The sequence below is a fragment of the Canis lupus genome, chromosome 18 (genome assembly GCF_048164855.1).
Source record: "Canis lupus baileyi chromosome 18, mCanLup2.hap1, whole genome shotgun sequence".
Taxonomy (NCBI): Eukaryota; Metazoa; Chordata; class Mammalia; order Carnivora; family Canidae; genus Canis; species Canis lupus.
The window spans coordinates 16,982,135-17,009,108 of NC_132855.1; the positions used below are offsets into that span (position 1 = coordinate 16,982,135).

The following is a 26,974-nucleotide window of genomic DNA, read 5'->3' on the forward strand; positions in this document are numbered from 1 at the left end:
GAGGAAGGTGGAGGGAACAGCATGTGCAAAGTCCTTTGGACAAAAAAGAGAATTGTCCACTTGAAGAATTGCAAGAATCTAGGTATGGCTCATATAAAACCTACGAAGAGTCGTTTCAAGTGATATAGCTGGAAAGGGAAGGAATAACCAGATCATGGAAGGTGTCATATGCTATTAAGAGGTTAGGTTTTATTCTGAGAGTAGTGGGAAGTGACATGATCAAATTTATATTCTAAAAAATGTCCTTTTGCTTCAATATGCAGAATGGAATGAACAGAAGGAACAAAACTGAAAATGAGAGGCTGGAAACCAAGTGAAATATAATGGTGACTGCAACCATAGCCCTAAGATTAGAGATAAAAATGTGAGCAATGTAGGACTATATGGGAGAAAAAAAATCAGTAGGTTTTATTGATTGCTTACTATGTGGGGGTGGGGAGTGAAAGATTTTTCTCAGGTTCCCAACTTGGGTACATGGTCAATATCATTTTCTTCTCAAGCAGGATTATAGAAGGAGTAAGTTTATGGAAGGAATTGGTGTGTTTTGTTTTGCAAATATAAGGTTCCCGTGGAAACACTGAGGGGAAGTATCAGTATGTAGTTTGGATAGGGAGTCTAGAGTTCAATAGTGAAGTCTGGGCTAACATACATGTGCAGTCACAGAATAGCTCCTAGTTGAAGCCAAGGTGGCAGATGAATTCATTCCAGAAAGGAGTCTAGAGTAAGAGGAGAATCTAGACCAAGAAGATGAGGAAAAGTGTTAAGATTGCCAAAAGCAGAATCAGGTTGTGAGCTGTAAAGAACTGAAACTTTTGACCTACATGAGAAGCCAAATTATAATCATCAGGTTGCTTGGAGTGGAGAATAGAGTCAGATGAACTGTTGAAATGTCTACTGTAGTAAACTACCATAGGGAGAGACAACAGACAGTTGAGATTTTTAACAAAAGGGTTCTCGGAGCACAATGTGGTGCTCGATCCCTGGACCCTGAGATCATGATCTGAGCTGAAACAGAGTTGGACGCTTAACTGACTGAGCTACCAAGGCACTCCAAAGTGGAATTCATTCTTATCCTTATCTTATGGATGAGGAAACTGAGGCTCACAGATACTAAAACAACTGTCTTCAGTCACACAAGTTGCATGAGTAGAGGCAGAGGACAGGCAAATCTAGGTCAACTGACCCCCGAGTCCATATGCTTAATAATTACACATATTTCCAGAGCTCAAAAAAAGAATATACAAACAGCTCTTATATACTTCACAAATGATTATTCAGGGAAGGAGAGCATACTTTTTCAGAGAGGTCAGTTTTCCAAGTATATTTAGCCCTGGGCTCATTGAGCTGAGTCAGAGAAATGGTTGTCATGTTTGCTGAGGCAATTTCTATGCAGTTCTAAGAACCTGGCTGAACAGTGACAAGAGCTAAAGGTAGGTTTTCCTTCCTTCTGCATTTATGCAAAGACATTCTAGTTCAATAGCTTTGGACCTTCACAATGAGCTAGAAACTTACTAGAAAACATAATCTCCATGTACAGTACAATTAAATGATGATTGGGATTGATTTATAAGTTAGGAAGCTACAAAAATTAATGAGAGGCAATTCTTTCCTAAGTAATCTTTAGCAGATAATATAATAAATCTAGATGCTAAATGCATATCATGAGATTAAGAGACCCCAAATAACTCTATGTTCCACTAGATGGACATTAAGATGGTATTTCATTTTAGGAAGACATTTAACAACGCTTATTATATTTTCACCCTTAGAGCTAAATTTGACACATCATGACTGCTCAACAAATATCTGATATTCATTCTCATCATAATAAATACTGCTAGGTCATTTCAATCTTTCTACAGTAAAGATCCAAATTAAAAGCTGCCTCCACTGTGAAGGAGATGTCCCTCCCCCTCAGGCACCCCTGCCTCCCATTTTACTTATGCTGGTCCCAGAGCACTTACCATATTGTGCTTGCTATAAGACCACTGAGTCTCAACTGGAACTGATTTTCCCAATGGGATCTTTGGCCATGTCTGGAGACATTTTTGTTGTCACAGTGTGGTGGAGGATGCAACTAGAATCTAATGAATAGTGGCCAAGGACACTGTTCAACAGGCACAGAGCAGCTAGCTTCCCCCAACAACAAAGAATTTTTCAGTTCCAAATATCAAGAGTGTTGAGATAGAAAAACCTTGTATTACACAAAGCAGAAGTATTAATTTCTTAGGACGTAGGGCCCCTTAGTTCCAGTGCTGGTTCCAGCATGTACTATATGTGAGACACTATGCAGGTGTCAATCTCTGAGACTCAGTATTCTCACCAGTAAAATGCAAACATTTATTTCACAGATGCTCCGTTATGGAATTATTGTAAGGATCACTGCAATAATGTTTGAAAAATGTTCTTTAAACTTACTACAATCATCTTAGATGCATTATGTTTTGTATGTTTGGTGACAATAATAATAATAATCACTCAAGCAGTTTGGATACATAGATTTAGAGCTCAGTAATGGAAGAAACTGGATTTCAGATCTAAATAGAACCTTATTAATTTTAATTTCATCTCAACAAGTATTTATGAGCAATATCCCTGGGCTAGCTTTCTTCTAGGTACTATAGATATAAAAATAAGATATTCTCCCTGAATCAAGGAGCTCTCTTTTCAGGATAGAAATAGAGTCATAAACAAAAAGTTATAATACAATGTGAAATAATCCAAGATAACAAGGAATAGGTGAATAAAGTTTTTTAGAGGCAGAGCAATTCAAGATATATTTTAAAAGTTTATGGACTGCGTTATTACTAGCAACAACAACAAAAAAACCCTTTCTTTACTATCTCACTTTACTGATCCCCATGGGGGAAAACATACATTCTTATGACTTAGATTATCCACTCTACAGAAGATGAAAGTTGGCAAGAAAATTGAAATTGCTTTTTAACAATGAATATGTTAACTCTGACCATATAGGAAAGTAATACAATGGAAGTGGCTCTCTAATCTTTACTCCTGAAAGGGAACCACTAGCCATGTCTCAAATTAGCTGCAGACACTCTGAGTTGCTTAACATTGTAATCGAGGTATAAAATGCTTTCAGAAGGCAAATGAATGGTATTGGGGGATGTTTTCTAGGACCCTACAGGAAGTTGGATCATATTGCCATTTACTTTGCTCATAGGAAATAAATAACTGGTCAATAAATGTCTGATAAACTGAACCTATGTGATACAGTAATATAAGAAGTGGGCACTGATTTTACTCCTTCCTCTAAGTCACTGCATGTTTGACTGGAAGGGAGAGTACCAAATATTCAGAGACATTTCATAGAAAACAGTAAGTGGAGTCACACATTGTCTTGAGTACTAAAAATTATCAGGATCATTGAATAGCTGTTATATTAGTTATCTAGACTTCCTACACTGTCCCTTGTCATATTCCTTTCCATAAATGTATTCAGTGTTTTTTGCTTTAGTGGTTCCAAGCCTTTTTAGTCAAAAAGGTTCTTCAGTAGTTCAAGAAGAACCATCACCCTTACAACTACCATTTCTGTCAACAAACCTCGCAAAGTAAGTAAAAAGACCAGGTTTCTGACACAATCCTAATGAGGGATGGTGTATGTGTTACTATTTCACAACATAAACACATTGAATATGACACAGTTTGAGATCATTGAAGATCCCTCATGGATACATTACAGGAGAATGTCTTCTATTTTTGAGGGCTTTGCCTCCAGAAAACCCACCAAGTTATCTCAGTGAAGAGGTAAGAAAGATTCCTTCATGGTTCTGGGAGAAAGAGAGGAAAAGTAATCATTATGAAATATATTCAGATCCTTCTCCACAGCAAAGGCCTACTTTCCGGGGGGGAAAATACTTTGCAAGACCCTTAGCCCAATTGTGGAAGAGCATTTCTCCTATACTAGACTATTTTAGCCTTGTCTTACCTAAGGAAAAAAAAAAACATAGTCCACAGGGGTCAGGGCTTCATCGAGGATATAGACTAGGAATGCTGTTGCGAGGTAGGGTAACTGCGAGCAGGGGGTTCTTCCACTAGAGAAACACTTGTGAAAGTCACAGCCCTAACACATAGACTAAGATCCAATCAGAAGATTATAAAATGCTTCCTCTCCCTATGATTTAATCAACACACCAGCAGAGTTCTCATATAATAATAATGGATTACAGCTGAAAGAGTTGCGCGTCTCTGTCTCTGTCTCTCTCTTTCTCTCTGAGGAGTTATTTAGGGAAGACCAAAGTCAACAAGATAGAAGATAAAAACAAGGATACTAGAGGAATTTGAAATCTCTGGTATGTAGAGCTATCACAAACATTAAACATAGTCCAACTCCTAATCAGATTAACATAAATTCTCACATTAAAGGCTACTTACCTCCTATTACCTGATACAACATGCATGACTTTTAACAAAAATTTACAAAACATATCAAAGGCAAAAAAACAAAAAGCACAGTCTGAAAAGACAACACAATCATTAGAACCAAACTCAGATATGACACAGATGTTGGCACGATCAGGTAAAGATTGTAAAATAATTATGATTAATATGTTAAGGGTATAATGGAAAAAGCAGACAGCATGCAAATAAAGTTGGAGCAGAGAGATGGAAACTTTAAGAAAAAAATCAAAAAGAAAGTCTAGAAATAAAAAAAATATATTTCAACAGAAATGAAGAATGCATTTGATGAAATCATTAGTAGACTCACACAGCAGTGGAAAGAATCAGTGAGCTTAAAGTTGGCCAGGAGCAACTTTCCAAACTGAAAAGGCAAAGAGGAAAAAGAATGAACTCTAAAACAGAACATTCAAGAACTATGGGACAATTCTAAGACGTGCCATATACAGTTTCAGTATCAGAAAGAGAAGAGAACAGAGCAGAAAAAAATATTTAAATAATAGCCGAGAACTTCCCAAAATTAACAACAGACTCCAAACCACAGATTTAGGAAATTCAGAAGGCACCAGACAGGATTAATATGAGGAAACCACACCAAGGTATAGCATTTTCAAACCATAGAAAACTAAAAGTGAAAAAGAAAATTTTGAAAGGAACCAGAGAAGGGGAAATGTACCTACAAAGGAACAGGGTAAGAATTATAGCAGACTTCTCACCAGAGGCCATATAAGCAAAATGAGAGCAAAGTAAATATTTCAAATAGTGAATGAAGAAAATCCCATCAAATTAGAACTCTATCCAGTGAAATTATCCTTCAAATGTGAAGGAAAAATTAAAAACATTCTCAGAAACAAAAAAAATTGGCAAAATTCATCACCTGTCTTGTAGCAAATATTAAGAGAATTTCTTCAGGTAGAAGGAAAACGATATAGGCCAAAAATCCAGATTTTTAAAAGAGATCATGGGAGAATAAAAAAATGTCTAGTTTTTGCTATTCTTAGTTGATCTTAATTAAAACAGTTTGAAGTAATAATAGTAACAATGTATTGGGTGGTTATAGTATACAGATAGCTGGAATGAATACCAGTAATATCACAAATGGGATGGGGGAAGAAATTGGGAATATTCCATTGTAAGGCATCTGTATTATACATGAAGTGGTATAGTTATTTAAAAGCGAATTTTTAGGGGCTCCTGGGTGTCATAGTCGGTTAAACCTTGGACTTTTGGTTTTGGCTCAGGCCATGATCTCAGGGTTGTGAGATCAAGCCCCACATGGCCTCCATGCTCAGCATGGAGTCTGCTTAAGTTTCTTTCTCTCTCTCCCTCTGTCCTCTCCTGTGTGCTCTCTCTCTCTCTCTCTAAAATAAATAAATTAATGAATCTTAAGAAAATTAAAAGTGCATGTAGATTAATTTAAAATAGGTATTGTAAACTCTAGTGAAATCACTAAACATGTTTTAGAATAAATATAATACAAGCTAAGAGAAGAAATATATAATCATATAAAATGCTCAATAAAACCAAAGAAAGCAGGGATCCCTGGGTGGCGCAGCGGTTTGGCGCCTGCCTTTGACCCAGGGCGCGATCCTGGAGACCCGGGATTGAATCCCATGTCGGGCTCCCGGTGCATGGAGCCTGCTTCTCCCTCTGCCTATGTCTCTGCCTCTCTCTCTCTCTGTGTGTGTGTGACTATCATAAATAAATAAAAATTAAAAAAAAAAAAACAAAGAAAGCAGAAAAAGGGGGGGGAGGGAAATGAAGAACAAGTACAACCAATAGAGAAAACAATTACTAACACAGTAGATACCAATCTAATTATATCAATAATTCCTTTAAATGTGTATGGTCTAAATACACCAGTTAAAAAAAAATACTGTCAGAGTGGATAAAAAAAAACTAGCCCTAATTATATGCTGTCTATAAGAAATGCACTTTAAATATAAGGACTCAGATAAATTAAAAGTAAAAGGGATGGAGAAAGGGATACCACACTAATCAAAAGAAAGCTGAATTAGCCATATTTATTTCAAAGTTGACTGCAGAGCCAAGGAGAGTATCAGGGATAAAGATGGACATTATATAATGATAAAGGTAGAAATTCTCCAAGAAGACATGACACATGACAATCTTGTGTGTACACCTAACACAAGAGCATCAAAATGCATGATGTGAAAACTGACAATAGCTTAAAAGAGAAATAGACAAATTTACTGTTACAGTTGCAGGCTTCAGTACTCCTCTTTTAGTAACCAATACACAGAGTAGGCAAAAATCAGTAAAAGTTTGACAGCCTGAACAACACCAGTTAACCAACTTGATCCAAATAACATTTATAGAAACCTGCATTCAACTACTGAGGAATATACATTCTTCTCAAGCTCACATAGGATATTCAACAAAATTGACCACATTCTGGGCTATAAAATACATTTACAAGACTAGATAAATTGAAAGACGTAACACATTTACAAGACTAGAAATCACACAAAACATGTTCTCATGTGCAATGGAATCAACCTAGAAATTAATAACAGAAAAAACCTGGGAAATTTCAAAATAGAGATTAGACAACACAATTCAACACAATTCTAATTCTAAAGAAGAAATCTCAAGATAAATCTTAAAATATTTTGAACTAAATGAAAATGAAAACGCAAAATTACGAAAGCCATGCTTAGAAGGGAACTGATAGCATCTATTTTAGGAAAAAAAAAAAAAAAAAGATCTAAAATCAATAAACCAAACTTCTACCTTAGGAAAAGAGGGAAGAAGAGCAACATAAGCCTCAGTAAGCAGGAGAAAAAAAAAAAAAAAGAGATAATAAAAAGGAGAGTGAGAATCAATGAAGTTGAAAACAGAAAAACACTAGAGAAAAATTAATGAAACCAAAACCTGTTCTTTGAAATGATTGATGAAAGGGAAAATCTCTAGCCAGGCTAACAGAATAAAAGGGAAAAGACACAAATCCGGGAGCCGGATTTCTCACAGTTGGAGTGGAAATTTACAAACAAGCAAGGGGAAGAGGCTGCAGTGACCCACGTGGTAATGGATTGGACTTGGAGACATCAGTGTTAGCTCATGATTAGCTTACTGTAGGTACAGCGGGTTACATACAGACATGCTTATAGGTATGTCTGTACACATGGGTCGGCATACACGTATCTATTTCCTCCCTCTGTCAGCTGAGAGGGCCTAGAAGCAAAACACCCTGCCGTTAATAAGCATGGCTAGTACCCAGATCTTGGTTTCTGATACCCTTCTCCAATAAAAGGAGCCAATGCTCCTTGAGAGATGGCTGATTTTAGGGCTAGAGCAGGAAATATAAAACATGAACTTAAGCTCCTGACAGTGCCAGAAGGTAAGGAAGTGCTACACACACACACACACACACACACACACTGATGCAGTACGTCAGAGATCCAAAAGCCAGCTGAAAAAGCTCCTAAATGGCCAAAGCTGGTACAATTTGAGCACATACTAAATAAAACATAGATCATAACCAAAAGTTTAATATCAGTAGCCATGAGTTCTCACTGATACAAATAAATGATTGAATAAATAAATAATTGTGGGAAAATAGACAAACCTCCCATGCAAAAGAAGTCCAAATAATTCAGGTCGATAAGCCACCTTCTAACTTCCCACTCCTTGGATGTGGGCTATGCACAGTGACTTTCTTTCAGAGAGTGAAGTATATATAAGGTGTGTGTGTGTGTGTGTGTGTGAGGGGGGTAACTTTACAGTAGAGATACCAGACAAACAGAATCTGAGCAGGATGATCAAAGTTAGAATCAGAAATCATGTCATGTTGAAGTTACGTACCTCTGATTCGGCATGAGAAGGATGCTGCTTTATTTCTGGGAGCTTCCTCACCCATACTCATAACCCCACTCCAATCATGAGACAGACCACCAGACAAATTCCAACTAGGGGACAGTCTACAAAATATCTGGTCAATATTCTTTTAAAAAAGTGTCAAAGTCATCAAAAACAAGGAAAGTCTAAAAAACTGTCAGTCAAGAGGCGCCTAAGAAGATATGCCAACAAAATGTAATGTGGTGTTCCACATGGGATCATGGAACAGAAAAAAAGAACACTAGGTAAAAACTAAAGGAATTTAAAATATGGGCTTTAGTTAATAATAATGTATCAATATTTTTTCATTAATTATAACAAATATACCACACTAATATAAGATGTTAATAACAAGGAAAAGTAGATACGGGAAACTGTACTACCTTTGCAATTTTTCTGTAAATCTAAAACTAATAATAAATAAAAAGTTTCATTTATGTGGAAATTGACCTACATGGCATTTAGTATATCCATTTCAATGCTGAAATACAGTGACTTTAAAGTAGGATATTTTTGGGATCCCTGGGTGGCGCAGCAGTTTGGCGCCTGCCTTTGGCCCAGGGCGCGATCCTGGAGACCCGGGATCGAATCCCACATCGGGCTCCCGGTGCATGGAGCCTGCTTCTCCCTCTGCCTGTGTCTCTACCTCATTCTCTCTCTCTCTCTGTGACTATCACAAATAAATAAAAATTAAAAAAAAATAAAGTAGGATATTTTTGATAGTGTGCTAATAGATACATGTGTATATATATATATATATATTATCCATTAAAATTATACATATATTGAGAGAGATTCAAAACAATATATATATATTTAGAGATATAGTAGCATTATAGTCTCTGGACTCTATAATCTCTGATTATGGACAATTTTAATTTTCTTCATTTTATTTGACAGTATTTTTAAAAATAATTTATTTATTTATTTCAGAGAGAGAGAGAGCACAAGCAGAGGAAGGGGCAGTAGGGGAAGTGGACTCACCACTGAGCAGGGAGCCCAACATGGGACTCTATCCCAGGACCCTAGGATCATGACCTGAGCTGAAGACAGATGCTTAACCGGCTGAGCTACCCATGTGCCCCTATTTGACAGTATTTTAAAAGCAATTTACCAAGGACACAATTATTTTTGTAAACTAAAAGAAAGTTAATTGAAGTTTAAGTTTTTAAAATCAGTAGCTCTCCATGATGAGTGATGCCCGGCTGTGTGTCCCTGCTCCAAGCTCTATTAGCACCCTGTCCTGACCTCTGTCATTGCCTTTATAAGAAGCCATCTTATGCATTTATGTTTTTGTCTGTCTTTCTTCTGAGATTACAAAATTCTCAAGGAAAAAAAATGTCTGCACTGCTAGCACCTGTGGAGAGTCTGGTAGACTACGTCCTTAGGGACACAGGCAGAGGGCAGTTCGGTGTAAAATCTGGGACGAGTAGCTGCTCTAGTTTCCTCACATGAAAAATGAAAAATGTGGGCTGCTGCCATCACTGGGGTTCCTTCCAGATCTAGGATTCAAGATTCTTTTCCCATCTCAATGAATTGGGCATAAATTCACAAAATAGGAACTCTGGGGAGATTATGTGACTTGCCCAAATTCTTCTTTTGCATCTTCTGGAAGATGATGGAAGATTGAGATTCAGGAAATGTCTGCTCTTTGGGAATTGGTTCAGAAAGTCTTTTTCTGTAAGTTTTAAATAATTTATTATTTGCAGTTAAATTTGTCTTTGAAAATTTACAAATGCCTGAACAAACCGTAATGGTTAAAATATGAAAGGATTAAATACGAGGATAATTATTTTGCAAGATCTTAGTGAAAATCTTTTTTTTTTTAATTTTCTACACAAAGCAGAAAATATCCTGTGTGATGAAGTGAGCATATTGCTGTATATGTGTCCCTCGAATTGTGCTGCTTATTCCTTGAACCCGAGATTAGAGAAGAATGATGGAAAAGCACGAATCACTGACTACACATCTGAAAGTCAAACTCTGAGGCCTTTCCAGCATCAGTGATCCTGCTCTGTCTTAATCAGCAATAATCTCCAGCTCTCCCACTCCTGTCCTCCTGTCCCTCAGTAACTCTGACGGCTTGAGACATTAAGTTCAGCAAAAAAGCCTATTATAGTGGGTTCCTATTGATCTGTAACAAATTACTACAAACTTAGCTTTAAGACAACACACATCGATTATCTTACAGTTTTGGAGGTCAGAGGTCCAAAATCAGTGTCACTGGGCTCAAATCAAGGTGTTAGTTAGCAAGGTTGCATTCCATTCTGGGGGCTTTGGGGGGAGGATCCATTTGCTTGCCTTTCCCAGCTTCTAGAGGCTGCCTGCATTGCTTGGCTCAGGGCTGCTTCCACCAGCTTCAAGGCCAGCAGGGTAGTGTCTTCAGATCTCTGTGACAAGGACCCTCTGCCTGTGTTATCACATCTCCTTTTCTAATTCTGACTCTCCTGCTTCTCTCTAATAACGACCCTGTGATCACCCTACATCCACCCAGATAATTCCAGATAATCGTCCCATCTCAAGACTCTTATTCAAATCTATGAAGTCCTTTTTGATACATAAGGTAATATGTTGAGATTTGCTATGGGGGCCATTATTCTATCTCGTGTATGTCCATCTTTCTTTTCCTAGCCAGTGGAGTGGACACCTCTTGTATGGAGCCCTATTTTCATGCAACCTCTGAGTCAGGCACCTTTGGTACCAGTCACATCTTGTCCCAGAGAAGTCATTGCTTTGTCATTTCTATAAAGATTGCCCTTTTAGATAGGGTAAAAGGATACATGAGGCTCTAATTATGGCTATGTGAGAGCATATGATACTTTTGTATCAGGCAAATTTTTTTTTCTTAAGAGTATAGCTTTGGTGAGACAGACTTAGATTTCAATCTGGGCTCCACCCTCTACTATCTCTGTCACTTAGAGTGGGTGGCTTGCTTTTTTCTGAGCTTTGCCATCTCTGACTCAACCACAACTCTTGCCATCCTTATACTATACCCCACCATCCCTGAGATTTTCTCTAATGAGATTTGAAAGATAGCTAGGGTGTCTTAAATTATATAGTAAGAGGCAAAATTGAACTTCATAGACTTAATAGGAATAAATGAGCAGAAAACAAACAAGATCATATAATTTGGGTGGGGTTTTTGCACAAAGAGTTTAACTTACTAAATCTCTTCTGGAAAATATTTTTAATTCTTATTTTCTAGAACCTATAAACACATACCAAAAGACCTCTGAAAAAGTACCTAAAGTTCCACTAAGACCCTAAGGTGATGAAACATTAAGCACATTATAAAATATGAAGCTTATTAAAAAGGATTTACTATTAATCTTCTGGTCCCCCTCTCTCTTCTTGTCCAATCCTATGTCTGGATGATTCTCTGTCACTCGTTCAATTTATTTTGTGTGCCCCATGGTTTTGGGAATCCAGCTCCTTCTTTTCCTTTTATTGGAAAATAAAATTAAATTCCCAAAGTACTCCCCTTCCTTCCCCAATGTCCCTTTTTATCAATATTATATCGAATTGATTAAAAGTTCAATGTTTAATTAGGAGCCTAGTATATTATTAGCAACATAATTTATTAAGGATTGACTAATATAATCTCTATCTATCTATCATCTATCTATTTATTCTATTCTATTTTTTCTTAATGCATGTCTCTGGCATCTTATAACATGAAATAGCAAACAATTAACCCCATCTGCAAAAGAGCACACCTCGGTTTGTGCCCTGATTTCCTCATTCTCTCTTTCATCTTTCTTCCTTCAGTCATTTTTTTCTTTGCATAAGGAATGTATCACTTAGGCTCATTACCAACATTTTGAACAACACAATGTATATAACATGAAGTGAGAAAATGTTCCCATTTTCTCAATCTTGTGAAGTAATCATTATTGAAAGTGTTGCCAATTTTGTCCTCCAGGATTTTTCATCTGTAAACACCTGTTGGAAGTGATGCCATGACCAAGCACTTAGACTTGAGTTACTTTTTAGTGGCCACATAGTTGACCATTGTATGGACACATCATCATTTATTTCTCTCTATTTCTTACTTTGCTGCAGAAAGCAGATTGTCTCGTTGTGTTTATCACTCCATGTATTTTTCAGTGGAGAAGTACCAAAAAGGAATGAAAAAGCAGCCCTACAGCTATTTCCTTTAAAAAAAAAAAAATCCTTTCCCCCCAAACTCTCTTACTTCTTGATCTCTTATCTTGGAGGACTTGGGGGAGTGGCCCAGGAAGGTTATTATTTAACAACATGTTATCAAACATGAATAAACAATTACTAGAGCACTTCCCTCTCTCCTGAGTACCCCAGTAATGGTGAAACCAGAACCAGCAGAAGTGAGAGGGAGCCCTGTGCTGACTTTAGAAAAAATATCTGCTGAAAATAGTTACTTTTATTATATAGCAAGACAGACAGACACACACACACACATATAAAATAAATGCAATTGTATTTCCATATGTTGATATATAAATATATATGTATAAATCTATTGTTCTATCAGAGCATTCAATTTCATTAGTTTTAGCATGTTTCCTTAATTAACAACTATATCAGTTAAAGATGAGGTAGCAAAACATTCTGAGTAGGGCACGCTGAACATTGTTCTGAATGACATCCTCCCACAAAAATATCACCATCTGGAAACCGGAAATGGAGCATCATGCTTCCAAGGGGTTCTTATCTCCCAGACTTCACTCTCTTCTCTCTCTTTCTCTCTCCCCTCCCCTGGAATCGGCTAGCCCTCATGACCACACTGTTTACTTGTTAATTCGGAGCCCCAGCTCTAGATTATTATTATCAGTGACCTTCCCCCACCCACAGAGAGACTGAGACTTAATTCTCCTCTGTCTCCCCCTCAGGGAACTCCCAGCCACTGTACCACAGGCAGCATTTCTCATTGTTCTACTCGTTTCTAACGACTGCAGCACTCTCACCAATGTCACCTGAACTCAACTCAAGCCTGTTAGCTTGCTCACAGTCAAAATAAACATATAAATACTTATAAATAAAAAAGTACTTACAAATAGGAAAAGGGAAAGAGCAAGCAGGCTTTCTGTGTCACTTCTTTTAGTCATCAGGATGCTGAGGCACAAAGAAAAGTTCTTGACAAACAGTCTTACCTTTGCCTGTTGGAGTAGAGCTCAGGGGACAAGGAAAGCCCATCCCCTAAAGAAGCCGATCGTCACAGCCCCCTCCACTGGCCCCCATCCATCCACAACAAAAGCACCACTCCTGAACTGTCAGTTGTGTACCTGGACAGTTCCTGAAGGAAGCAGTATAGCATTTGACTAATCTTGCATAACATTTTCATAATCCACGCCCATTGTCCCAAGGAAAAACCTGTTTTACTGATCTATTTTATATCAGGAAATATTCAAAACAGGGGACCGAGATAGTGGGGCTCCTTCAGACAGATGAGCCAAATTAGAGGAGACTTTCTATATGCCTGGGCACTGCAAGGTTCTGGGAGGTCTACCTTGTGCCAGGCCCAGGGCTAGGGAAAGGAGACATGAAAAACAAATCACTCTCCTCTCCCCAAGGATCTTGCAGCCTTTTGGGGGTCACAATCTGTAACTCTCATGGAGGGACGTTGAGGACACAGAGGGAGAGGGGACATATTCTCAACCGGGAATTTGGGAAGGCTTCACCGAGTAGTGTCTGCATTGAGTTTTGAAGCATGAGTAGGAGTTTTCCGGAAAAATGAGGGTTGAGCTAGGCCTGGGGCAGTGGGAAGCAGGTTGAAGGCAGAGAGAACAGCATACAAAGGTACGAAATTATTTGTTTTTAAGATTTTATTTATTTATTCATGAGAGACAGAGAGAGAGAGAGAGAGAGAGAGGCAGAGACACAGGCAGAGGGAGAAGCAGGCTCCATGTAGGGAGCCCGATGCTGGGACTCGATCCCGGGACTCCAGGATCACGCTCTGGGCCAAAGGCAGGTACTAAACCGCTGAGCCACCCAGGGATCCCCAAGGTGCAAAATTATTGAATAGGATGATACATTTGGGGAACTACAAAGTTCCCCAAATGGGCTGAAACAGAGTATGTGGAAGCAAAAGGAGATATGAGACCAAAGAACTAGGAAGCGTCACCTGATGGGCTGATTTACAACATCGGAAATAAGAATTGTGAATTTGGGTACCATAATAATTCTACACTTTACTAGTGGAACTTAACATACTATTTGTCATTGCGAGAGAGAAGCTTTGAAGGGAGGAGTTTGATGTATATTTAGATACTCCATGTGCTCAGAAAATGGGTGGTCTGGTTGCTCAAACGACCTACCTTAAATTAGGTCACTGAATACCAGCTTCCACATAATTAGAATAATTAAAATACATTAAATATTAAAACCATCATTAGCACGTGACTACTCTTTGGCACTTCCAAAGGATCTACAAGACTTTGGAAAGGGTCAGGATAACAATCAGAAGGACTACCACTCTGTAGAGTCCAAAGTGACGGCTAACAAGTTCTGCTCAGGAGGAGGTGAGTTTAGGGTTCTCCTATTTTAAAAATCACTTGCATTTGGAATATTTTTACACTTTATGCGCTGTGAAGCGGCCTGACAGATTGAATTAGGGCCAACATAATAAACGAAGCACTGCACTAATAATGTTAATACAAACAAATAATCAGAATAAACCACATTTCCCCACGTGATCCAGTAAACATATGGTCTTGCGGTTGAAACTTGGCAAGTTAATTGTCATAAGAACCCTGAAAGGAAGGTGGAATGAATTGGTAATTCTATCCCTAGGTCAGATCTCCGTCCTTGATATTTCCCTGTTCCCACAGACTGGCAAACCCTTGAAACAGCAAGTACATTCTATTGTTAGCATTTCTTCCCCCTGTGAAATCACATTAATGATTGTAATTTGCTCCATTAGTATTGGCTTTACAGCTTCATTAAATGCATCTATTATTTTACCTTGTTTCTAAAGACTTGTTGGATATCCAGGGCAGGAAAGACTTTTTTTTCCTTCGGTATTTAACATGTAAGAAGCTAAGACTCAGAAAGGTGGCTTGCTTTGTCCAAGGTCACATGACCTGAACTCCTGAACTACAACATCTGCTTCTACCTCTAAGTCTGAACTCCTTTCTTACAATATCATACTGCCTCAAGGACATGCCTTAGCCTCCAGTTTAAACATTGTCTATGTCCCTAACACTGTCCTAATTAAAACCTTACACCAGACCTGCATTATAGGTGCTACTGTTATTCCCATTTTGCAGATGGGTAACCTGAGATGTGGAAACATTAAGGAATAAATACAACCTCTCAGAGGAAGAATTGGGATTAAAACCCTAGTAGTTGGCTCCAGAGTCTATACTCTTAACTATAGCCAATACACCGCCCAAGGCAACTAATTAATCTCCCTTCCCTGATGACATTACTATACTTTTCAATTTTACTACCATATCACTTGTCTATGTGGCTTTCTTCCCCAACTGAACTTGAAGATTCTGGACAGCAGAGCCAGTGACTTCATAATTTTTGTTCACAAACTCCAAGCCAGACATGTAGGGATTTAGATTTAGATTTTTCCCTTCTTCCTCATTCCCATCACAACCAAGCCTTATTAATTCTTCTTCCTTAACTCCTCTCAAATTTATCTTTCCCTCTGTCTCCACCACTACTATCTGTTTAAGCCTAGACATTTCTGGGTTGTATCAGCTCCCTTGCTGGTCTTCTTGCCTCCTTACTTCCTCTCATTCCAGTCTATGCTCACAGCTAGTAGTGATCTGACCATATCACCCACTTACTCACAATTGTACTTGTCTGAAGAACCTGAAAGATCATTTCTGTTTTTTGTTTTTCTCATACATCACATCCATGTAGATGATGCTTCCTTCCTCTGTCAGATAGAACTTCCCTCCACTTCTTTGTTTGTAGAGTTCCTACTCACCATATAGAACTCAACTCAATTTTACTTCTCCTTTCCACCACTGAGAGGACCTCAGTTGGGCTCCAGTGCTACCCAATCCCCTACAATGAAATCATGAGCATTCTTTCTCAAGTCTCTCATATCTGGGCTTTCATGACCTTGTGTATGAATTTGTCTGGATAGATATACATATAGATGATATAGATAGATATAGATATAGATATAGATATAGATATAGATATAGATATAGATATAGATATCTCAGATTTCAGGACCAGAGTCTGTTAGGCAAAGTCACAAAGGCTGATCTAGAGTCAAGAATTAGTGAGAATGATAACTCAGATATGGCTAAGCTTACATTTTTACTTTGTTATTGTGTAAATAAATATACCTAAGATCAAGGATCATGATGTTTTGAATGATCACAGCTCCCTGGGGCCTCTTTTAAGTCAGGATGATACCTCCAAGGTTTAAAGATCTCAGGTAGCCTTGAAGAATGAAGGCCATACCGTAGCTGAGAGGCCCAGAGTCTTGGGCTGTCTTTTTGTTGTTTTGAGTGGGAATGTAAGATAAGTGTGGCTAACATCAATATTCATGGTACATCTTGTTACCACGAGAGGAGTTTAATGTCATAGAAGAATTGAATGATACAGTTGTTTTTCTGTTGTTTTTTTTCCTTGTAGTATCTCACTGTTCTTACTCATCTCTATAGGCCATTGCCTACCCTAGATGGTTTATGAATTCCTTATTTCACCCAGTTCTGACACATTGCTCTCCAGAATGGTGTTGTATTGTCTAAACTCCCACCAAAAGTTCAAGAGAGACCTCATTTCCTAAGCACTTGCTAAGTGCCACTCTGGGTGGCATCTGATTTTCATTAAAATGGACAGAAAGTGGCAAGTCTGCATTATTTCAATTTTTACTTCTATTATTACACTTCCACTAACAAAGTTGAGAATCTCTTCATATACTTTTGTCCTTCCATGCTTTCCTTTCTTTGAATTGCAGAGTCATAACCTTTGCCTATTTTTCTACTGTGTTCATTTTTTGTTTCTGGTTGATTCATAAGAGTCCCTTGTATTTTCTAGATTAATCCCTTGTTGGTTTTTGAAGTTGCAAATATGTTCTCCTAATCTGCCACCCATATGTTAACATAATCTATATAGAGCGGTTCATTGAACAGAGGTCTTTAATTTTGATGTTGTCAAATCCAATTTTTACCTTCTGGTTTGTGCTTTGGGGTTCTTATTTAGGAAGTACTTCACCACCCAATGATTAAATAAATTATCATGCCCCCCCACCACCACCACAGACACACTCATTTTACAGCTTTACCTCTAACACATAGGTCTTTTATACCTTTGGAGTTCACTCTAATATGCAGTATAATGTGGACCCAAACTTATTTTTTATGCCTATGGTGAGCCAGTTTTCTGAATACCTCTACTGAACAATCTTCAATCAATCCATTTCCCCTTACTCCTGTCTGTGGAGCCCTTTCCTTGACATATCAAATCTCTCTCTCTCTCTCTGCCTCCCTCTTCATCTCTCTGTCTCTGTCTCTGTCTATATAGATAGATACTATTTATCTCAATATATACATATGTGTATATTTTGTATAAATACTGAGATATATGTCTCTATCTCATATCTTTGTCTCTGTAAATACTTGTCTAGTGAAAGAGAAAACGGGGGGGGGGAGAGAAAGAAAGATGTATATTTCCAGATACACACACACACACACACACACAATATTGGTTTTGTTTCTCTGAAGAACCCTAATACACTAGTTTAGAAGAATGATATTGACATATAGTACCTAAGTTTGTATCTGAGGATCTTGTGGAACTCTGTGGTTACCATATTTTGAAAATTCTGTCACGCTTTCTGTGTAGATGGTCCTAGAATTTACTATGTTGTCCCTTTCCTTTCTATCTTCATAGCTTTTCTTTCTTTTTCTTTCTCCTTTAATTATTTTTTTCTCATTGCGTTGGTCAGAACTTCTAACACTATTTTAAACAACGCAATGGTAGTGATACAGGGTGTATCCTTGTGCTATTTCCTACATTAAAAGGATCAAGTCTGTTATTTCTCTGTTGCATATGTTTCCTGGGTGTCTTTAATATGTAGATTTCATCAAGTTAAGGAGACTACCTTCTAATTCTAGTTTTCTAATAATTTCTCTGAGTTAGTCTTCCGTTTAGGTCTATTTTCCTAAGATAAATCCTCATTGATTACGGTGTATTACCTTAAAAATACATTAAGTATTCCATTAGCTAATATCTAATTTGAACTTTTCATCTATTTTTAAGTGAAATGTCCATATAATTTCCATTTCTCATTATTCTCTAGCTTTGAAATTGCAAATACACTAACTTCATGAATTAGTTAATTACCTTTCCTTCTTTTTAAGAAGATTTTTATTTAGAAATGGATAGGACTCCTTTTAAAAGTCATCTGGGCCTGGGGCTTTCTGCTGCTAAAGCAAGGTTGAGGTAGAAGTCTTTGTTTCTTTGAAAATAGGATTTATTCATATATTCTATTTATTTTTGTGATATTTAATTTTGGTATTTTATACATTTCTTGAAATCCATGCATTTGGCTCAAGCTTTTCAAATTGTTGCCTGTAGTTGTCTATAATATTCTTTTAAATTGTAAAAGCTTTCCATTTTGTCCATAGTTATTTCTCAATTTTCTGAAATATTTTGCAGATAACCATTTTTGAATAAATTAATTAAACAATTCAAATATAATTAATGTACAGATAAATATTTTTAATTTTCTGATTAGTCTTACCAGATGCCTAAAGTTTATAAATCTTTGAAAAGACCAAAGTTCTGGTTTTATTCATCTTCTGTATTGCTCTTTTATTCTATACTCTGTTTTTTTCTGCTCTAATCTTTATTATTTCCTCTTCCTCATTCTAAGGGTTTACTTTCTTGCCTTATATCTACCTTCTTGAATTATAAATTAGATCACTTGTTTTGAGCCTATCTGGATTATTGATCATATATTTAAAATCATAAACATTTTAAAAAGTAATTATAAACGTTTTAGTTTCCATGATGCTGATGATTTGAAATTAATTGATGGATAATACTTTAAAAATAATTTTTAATAATAATTTTTGTGAATTTTCCATGTATTATTACAAGTAATGTGAATTTCTCTTTTACAAGCTCTTTGTATAGCTATTAGTTCTGATATTCCTTACATTCCTGAGAATATTTTTGTAATATTCAAGGTTTGGTGAAAATTTAGCTGGATATAAATTCTAGAATCGATTTTCTTTTCCTTAAATCTTTTGAAATTACCTCCCATTGTATACTTGCATCTAGTGTTGCAATTGAGAAATCTGCTGTCTCTTGGATAACTGTTCCTCTGTCGGTGATATTTTTCTGCTGAGAAGCTTTCAGAACTTTCTCTTTTCTTTCATGTTCTTAAATTTCACCATAACTGTTAACATATTTATAACCATTACCTCCTAAAATTCTTCTTTATGAACACTTGTATTAGCTTCATTTTCCAACATCACTCTTTACCCCTCTTTGAGAATATTCATTGGATAGTTATTACAGATTCATTTGTTATATTGACACTTACTATGTGCCAGGTACTATTTTCCAAGCTGGAAATATGGCTGGGACAAAACATGTCTCATTGAGTTTATATTATACTGGAGGGAGACTAACAAATAATCAAATAAATATTATGTCAGGTGTTATAAGCACAGAAAAGAAATATAAAGTGAGGAAAGGGATAGAAAATGTGTGTGGGATCATATTTTAAGCTTTTAAACATAATTTCATCCTTAGAAAAAACTTATAAAAAGTTTTCTAGTACAAAGAATGTATACATGCCATTCACCCCAATTCATTCTTCTTCTTCTTCTTCTTCTTTTTTTTTTTTTAAGATTCATTTATTTATTTGAGAGAGAGAGAGTGAGCAGGGGGAGAGACAGAGTGAGAGGGAAAGAATCCTCACAAGAAGACTCCTTGCTGAGTGAAGAGCCGGATATAAGGCTTAATTTCACATGCCCCTGAGATTGTGATCTGAGCTGAAACCAAGAGCCAGATGCCCAACTGACTGAGCCACCAGACAGACCCTTGCCCCAATACTTTATTAACATTTTACCACATTTGCTGTTCTCCCACTCTCTCTTTGAATTTAAATATCTTTATCTATTTACCTATCAATCTACTGATAAAGATATATTTTTAAATACATAGGTCTAAATCATCCAAGAGTAATTTATGGACATATCTCCTTATCCCTAAAGACTTCAATGTTAAATGTCTAAAATCAAGGACAATCTCTTACATACTACCATACAGTGATCAAAATCAGGAAATTAACATTGATAAAATTCTGTCATCTAATCTACAGACCTTATTGAGAATTCACCAGTGGTTCCCAAAATGTCCTTTATAACAAAAGAAAATTTTAGATAATGAGTTGCATTCGGTTATTATGTCTCTTTATCTTCTTTTAATCTGGAACATCACTAAGTATTTTAAATATAATGGGAGCAACATTTTGAAGCATTAACTTTCACAATGTTCCTCAGCTTGGATTGTCTAATGTTTCCCCATCATTAGACTTAGCTTATGCTTTCTTTCAGAAATACCACTGAGGTGATTCTGTGTTCTGTGTTCCTCTCAGTGTGCCATATCAAGGGACATATGAAGTCAATTTATCCCATTACTGGTGATGTTAACATTGATGATTTTAGGGTGGGGTCTAGTCAGATAGGGAGACATTTAAATTTATTTTCTCTGATCTATTAATATTCCTTCATTCAGTGTATGCTGTTGAAGCTGCTGTCTTTTTCTTTTTTATAAGGATTTTTTATTTTGTGGAAATGTAATTGCTAGGTGAACAGACATGCATTTTTTAAGGATTTATTTATTTATTTATTTATTTATTTATTTATTTATTTATGAGAGAGAGTGGAGGAAGAAGCAGAGGGAGAGAATTTCAGGCAGACTCCCCACTGAGTGCAGAGCCTGACAAGGGGCTCAATCTCATGGCCCATGAAATCATGACCTTGAGCCAAAACCAAGAGTTAGATGCTTAACTGACTGAGCCACCCAGGCACTCTTGCTATTTTACTCTTAATGTTGTTTGCTCTCTAGCTGCCTTGCAGTTTTTCCCTCTGAGCTCACAGTCCTCTAGATATAGTGGACATCTCAACTGGTGGTATGAACCTATGGGAAAAGAGCAAAGGCCTGGATTCCTTACATCCAAAAGAGTTTAAATGGTGGGGATGAAGGAATGCCCCTTGGTCAGAGGAGTCACCTGAGCTATCTTTGTACCTATGTGTTAACTCTGCTTCTTTGCAATGGCTCTCTCATTCACTTGTCATCATCTAACCGACACCTTGGGGTCAGGGAGAGTAGTGATTAAGGAGGAAAAGCCCAATTACGGTCCAGTAGTCATATATCTGTGGCTATTGGTCCTGTGGCATGCTTCTAGCCCTACCCTGACCAGGTGTCCCCTAGTCTCACTGGGCTGGTTGCTAATTATGTCTTTCAAAGATAGTAGGGTGGGCAGGGGTCTGCCCACTTTAGGGTAGGGGGAGAAAAGAGTCTGCCCACTGTAGGGTAGGGGGAGAAAACCTGTTTCTCTTATTTGGATCATAATAGACGTGAAATCTCCTTCCCTACCTAATGAGTCATCGTGGTTGCTGGTCCTTCTGTGGTCCAGGAATGTTTCATGTTTCATCTAGGTTGTTGGGGCTATCTTTGTCTTTCTTTATCATCTGAGGTAATTCCAGGGCTCATTCTCAGAAAAGGAGCCATAGGCCATGTTAGCTTTCATCCTATGTAGTGACTTTATGAGGATTAAGTGAATTCATTGTATAAAAGCATTTGGAGAACAGTGTGTCGCCAGTAAATTGTGCTCACTACTGGTTTTATTGTCTGAATATTATTATTGTCATAATGAATAACAACCTCTCATTTTGCATAATAATAAATATATCATACACATATTAAGCCTATTCTACATTTAAGAATCCATTCTGGATGAAAAAATACAAGATGTATTCCAGATAGGCCTTGTTCTTTAGCCCATGACACAAACTACTGAATACCTCAATGTGCACAATTGAAGGGACACTCACCTACTTGGATCAGGGAGGGTCTATGAAGACTCAGAAAGGAAAGGGTTTCTACCAGCTTTGTAAGTTTGCCAATATCTCTTACTAGACTTGGCAAAGATGCAACTGACAGTTGTGAGCATCTGTCTTGAGGAAATGCAGGGCCAGGACTGTGACCAGAGAGCCCAATGGGCACCAAAAGTGACACTGATGTTGGGCTCAAGAGTACCACATTGTGATTTGGTGGGAAGAGCACAAAGGCAGAGAAAAGAAGGAGACAAGAAGTCTGGAACATAGTAGGGACTCCATGAATTTGGAATGTATTGAATTACTCTGGATTTAAGAACTGGATGAGCCACTTACTAGCTCTGTGGCATTGGCAGGCTGTCTAACTTTTTTGATCCTCAGGTTCCTTATCTGCCAAATGGGGATAATCATGTCATGCCTGCCTGACTCCGAGGGTGGTTTCTAGGTACACAAGAATCAATAGATAATTCACTTGTTTTGAAAACAGTCCAAATGCCTTGTATTGATAGCTTGGTACCTACATTAGAGGATTTTACTGTGGAACAGAGAGACCCACAGTGTGCTCTGGTTCAGCAGAGGGTATCTCTAAGTCCTGAATGTGGTCAGACTGTGTAGTCGAATCTGGTACTTTTTAATTACTGATGAATCCCTGATCGCTGGGCTCAAGTTCATTTGCTAATTTCTTCCTCAGGGCCGAAAACATGCTATAACTATTACAACCCTTACCCCTTCCCCCCTGCCAAAGGGAGTTTCGTTTACCCTGAGTTTAGAGGTGAGTTAATCACACCAGTTACTCACAGTCTAATTTCCCTCATCGGCAGCCAAGTATTTTAGGCCACTGGCCAAGCATTGTGGGGAGAGAATGGTACAGGTGGAATTCAACTATGATGCTGTTATTCCATCTTGGTGAGGTAGGGAGCAACCCTGCCTAATGACAGAGTGCATTATATTTCTACCAGAAAACAAAACAAAACAAAACAAAACACCATTGGCCCATCTAAATAAAGAGGCTCTCCTAGGGCTTTCATTATCACAATATTTACCTGTGAAAGTTTTTCCCACAGGCACAACCTTTCCTTCTCTCCTTCCCTCCTCCCATCAAACTAGAATGAACCTACAACCTTTGCATAGAGTAGTGACGTTGAGTAGAATTATTTCTTTACAACTTCAGAATCATGGGCCATTCTGTGAATATCCTCTAGGTTGTTGAAAAAGCAGGAGTAGTGGCAAACATTTTCCCCAGGGAAAGGCATGGAGACATTACTGATTTCCATTCTTCCTTCCTGCTGTCTTAGGAATTCAAGCATAAGCAGCCTGGCCCTTCTCACAGAAGCAGGGCTGGAGGCACAGAGCTGACTGTGAAGACAGTGTGTGCAGTATCAGGCAACGAAGGCTTTCTGACTTTCAGCCCCAGGAAATAGGATCCCACAGTATCTCTCCCTCCCCACTCCCCATGTGTCTTCTACCATGATGGCTATGGGAGCATCAGATGTCCCCACCACAATTGTGATTTTGCCCAAGGTCATGCAATTAATACCTTGTGAAACTGGGGTGGAACCCAGGCCTTTCTGATTCCAAAGCTGAGCGGCTTTCCATGATGTCACTGTGCTAGGTGTTTTATGTGTGAGGCTCACACAGGTCTACAGCATGTCCAAAGCTTCTCTTACGTTAGCTACCTGACACTCACACCAAAGAGACCATACTTCTTCACTTGATAATCAAGACAAAATTTTACCTCTATGCGTATTGAGGCAGAATGTTTAAAATGAAGACGGGTCTGGAAAAATTTAGGAAGTATGGTCATCACATACTTTCCTCTTGGGGTCCAACATTTTCAGTAAATTTTTACTAAATGTCTACTGTTTTCCTCTGTCTGTGTTAAGAGATAAATACATTCAAACCATGAGCAATTGGAGTCGGTCATGGGCAAAAATGGTGGTTTTCACTTTAGGAGTTTCAACATCCAAGTACTAGCAAAGGGGCCTACCAACAGGAACTGCACTACAATTCAAAACCAACTTACGATATTTTTTTTTTGTTCTATAAATCACTATATTTTAAGGTTCAACAAAGCAATATCTCTAGAACTTTCAGTGTCCAGGATGTTTCAGCACTGTGCTCAAGGGCTGTTTAAAAATCAAACCAAATATTAATAATCATCATCATCATCAAACCATTCTTCCGCTTGGAATAAATTGCTGCTTATTCCATTTAGGTGTGTGAGCTCTGAAACAGCACATCAAGACCACAAAAGAAAGCTGATGGATACCTGAGCTGAAAGGAAGCAGTTACCCCAAACCATCCAGCCCGAGCACAGCCAGGGGGCCCTCCCTGGTGTGTCAGGTCCCACAGGCCTGGGACTCACACTGCAGGCATCTCCACCAATAAGACTTGGGTAAGAGCCAGAACTCAGGGCCTGAACTTCTGGGAAGATTTTACAGTCCTCAAGGGACTGAGTTTCCAACTTAAATAAAGAACAATAAATGGTTCAGATAAGTTTGTGGACTGCAGGCCAAGGAGAGGTGACACATATTTCCCTTATTAGTCAAGGCTTACCCTTTAGGGGTGGGAGAGGAATGTTTATAAGATTGGCGGCAATTGGGCAAATATTTCCTGTTTCTTTCATTCTCTATAGGACACCTTCGCTTATTTGAAGTCAAATTTCTCTCAGGTTAACAAAATATTTTACATCTCTTACAAAAAAGCAAGTGGAGCTGAAGGGAGAGGCACCACTTGGTAATCGGAGCTACTAAGAAAAAACAAACAAACAAAAACCCAATCTTTTGTAAATTGCACAATTAACCTTTCCCTAAGCTGGCAATGGGACAGCCTCCCCAGCACCTATTCATGTCTGAGACCAGAGGGATCATCTTCCAAAGACTTTCAACACTTAACACTTAAGCAGAGAAATAAAATAAAAAAACTCAGCCTGGTTTATCTGGAAAATCTCTTTTTCATTTAATAATGCTTTCATACATTAACCTTTTGTTAATAAATTCTAGTACTATTGCATTAGGCAAAGGTCAAGATGTTGAGGCCTATACTATTGCTTCTTTGGAATTTTCAATACCCTGTATATGAGTTTACATGTAATTGACTTGTGTACATGTTTTACTGGAATGGGGATCTCAGATTCTCAGTTTGTAAGGTTGTAAGTGTGATATATAGATTTAAAATTATCTGTTTTAGTTACATTATTCACATCACCTATATTTTTGCTTATAACTTTACATGTATATACTATAGAGAGCATTTGTTCTTGATGAAGAATTATTAAATAGGCCAGACTGTACCCAGACTCACTCCTTTTATCTTATGAGTTCTTCATTCTTGAACTCCTAATTTTGCTTACCTTCTTGTTTAATTGGAATGGGTCTGTAAATAATTCTGTTAAGGAGGGTAGACGTGTCATTAGTATGTTTTAGGCATTTCTGTTTATCAGAAGATATATTTCTTTTGCCTTCTCACAATTGACTGAATCTAGCATTCTTGGGCTTAAAAACTGTTCATCGACAGAGGAAAAAAAAAACACTGCTTTCTTGTCTACTGGCATTTAAGGTTACAAATGAGAGACTGAGTTAAATTAATGTTTGTTTCCTTGCAGAAAACCTGTTTCTCTTATTTGGATCGTAATAGATTTTTATCTTTATCCTAGTTGTTTGCCTTTATCCAAATGTCTAGATGTATGTGTCATTTCTTTGACTTCACATAAAATATGCAGAAAGTGCTCTTTTGTTATAATTTTATATCTTTTTTATTTTTCCAGGGTTTCAATTCAGAAATAATAATAATTTGCAAATTGGCCATCCATATTTGTCTTTAGTGTTTATAGTCTCCTTTTTTCTCCTTTTTTTCACATTGCCTCTGTATTCTGGAAAAAATTACAAACTTCTCATTCATATTCCTGCTAATTTTTTTTTACGTGTTAGTTCTACTCTTCTCCAATGTGAAACTTAATGTTGCTATCATCTTTTAAGATTCTTTAAAATACTATATTATCTCATTTAAGTCTGTTTTAATCCCACACTCCAACTTTTAAACCTCAATCCCTTCTCTCTTTTTTTTAAATTTTTTTTTTATTTATTTATGATAGTCACAGAGAGAGAGAGAGAGGCAGAGACATAGGCTGAGGGAGAAGCAGGCTCCATGCACCGGGAGCCCGATGTGGGATTCAATCCCGGGTCTCCAGGATCGCGCCCTGGGCCAAAGGCAGGCGCCAAACCACTGCGCCACCCAGGGATCCCAATCCCTTCTCTCTTGATGGCTCTCTGCTCATGTTTCATGTAGGCCATGTCTTTTTTGTTCCATGCTGAATATAACCTAACTGCTCCCCCAAATTATTGTCCTTCAGATCATGAACAGAAGATTTGTAGAAATGTCTTCCTTTCCTTATTTCCTCCAGTGATATGCTAAATGTGTTATTTGGCTGATACTTGCTTTCATGGTCCCCACATTGCTCTCTTACTGCTATTGTCCATCCTTCAAGAAAGGTGAGGTCTAGTCATTCCCCATATTTATTTTCACACAGGGTGTATCCACTTACTGATTTCCCTTCTCCAGCGTAAAGTGCACAGGTAGGTCAATAAGCACATCTTCCAGATCCTTGACCAGTCTCTACCAAGCTTTTAGCTAGTGAATAATCTTCCTGCTATTCTCCTGCCTTAGTTCTCTGA

At 37.7% G+C, this 26,974-nt stretch overlaps 1 protein-coding gene across 4 annotated transcripts in view; it reads right to left on the reverse strand.

Annotated features, from left to right (window-relative positions):
- The window catches only part of ITPRID1 (ITPR interacting domain containing 1), a 134,172-nt gene that overhangs the window by 88,754 nt on the left and 18,444 nt on the right, over window positions 1-26,974 (reverse strand). For 2 of the 4 annotated variants that reach the window (XM_072783579.1, XM_072783578.1), the window contains exon 1: window positions 13,308-13,412. The exons of 1 other annotated variant lie outside the window; for it this stretch is intronic. In XM_072783579.1, coding sequence (XP_072639680.1) covers window positions 13,308-13,361 — 54 coding nt within the window. In that variant the 5' untranslated portion in view covers window positions 13,362-13,412. Of the gene's footprint in view, window positions 1-13,307; window positions 13,546-26,974 lie in introns of those variants that run through there. One more of the 4 variants, XM_072783581.1, reaches the window with a different exon arrangement.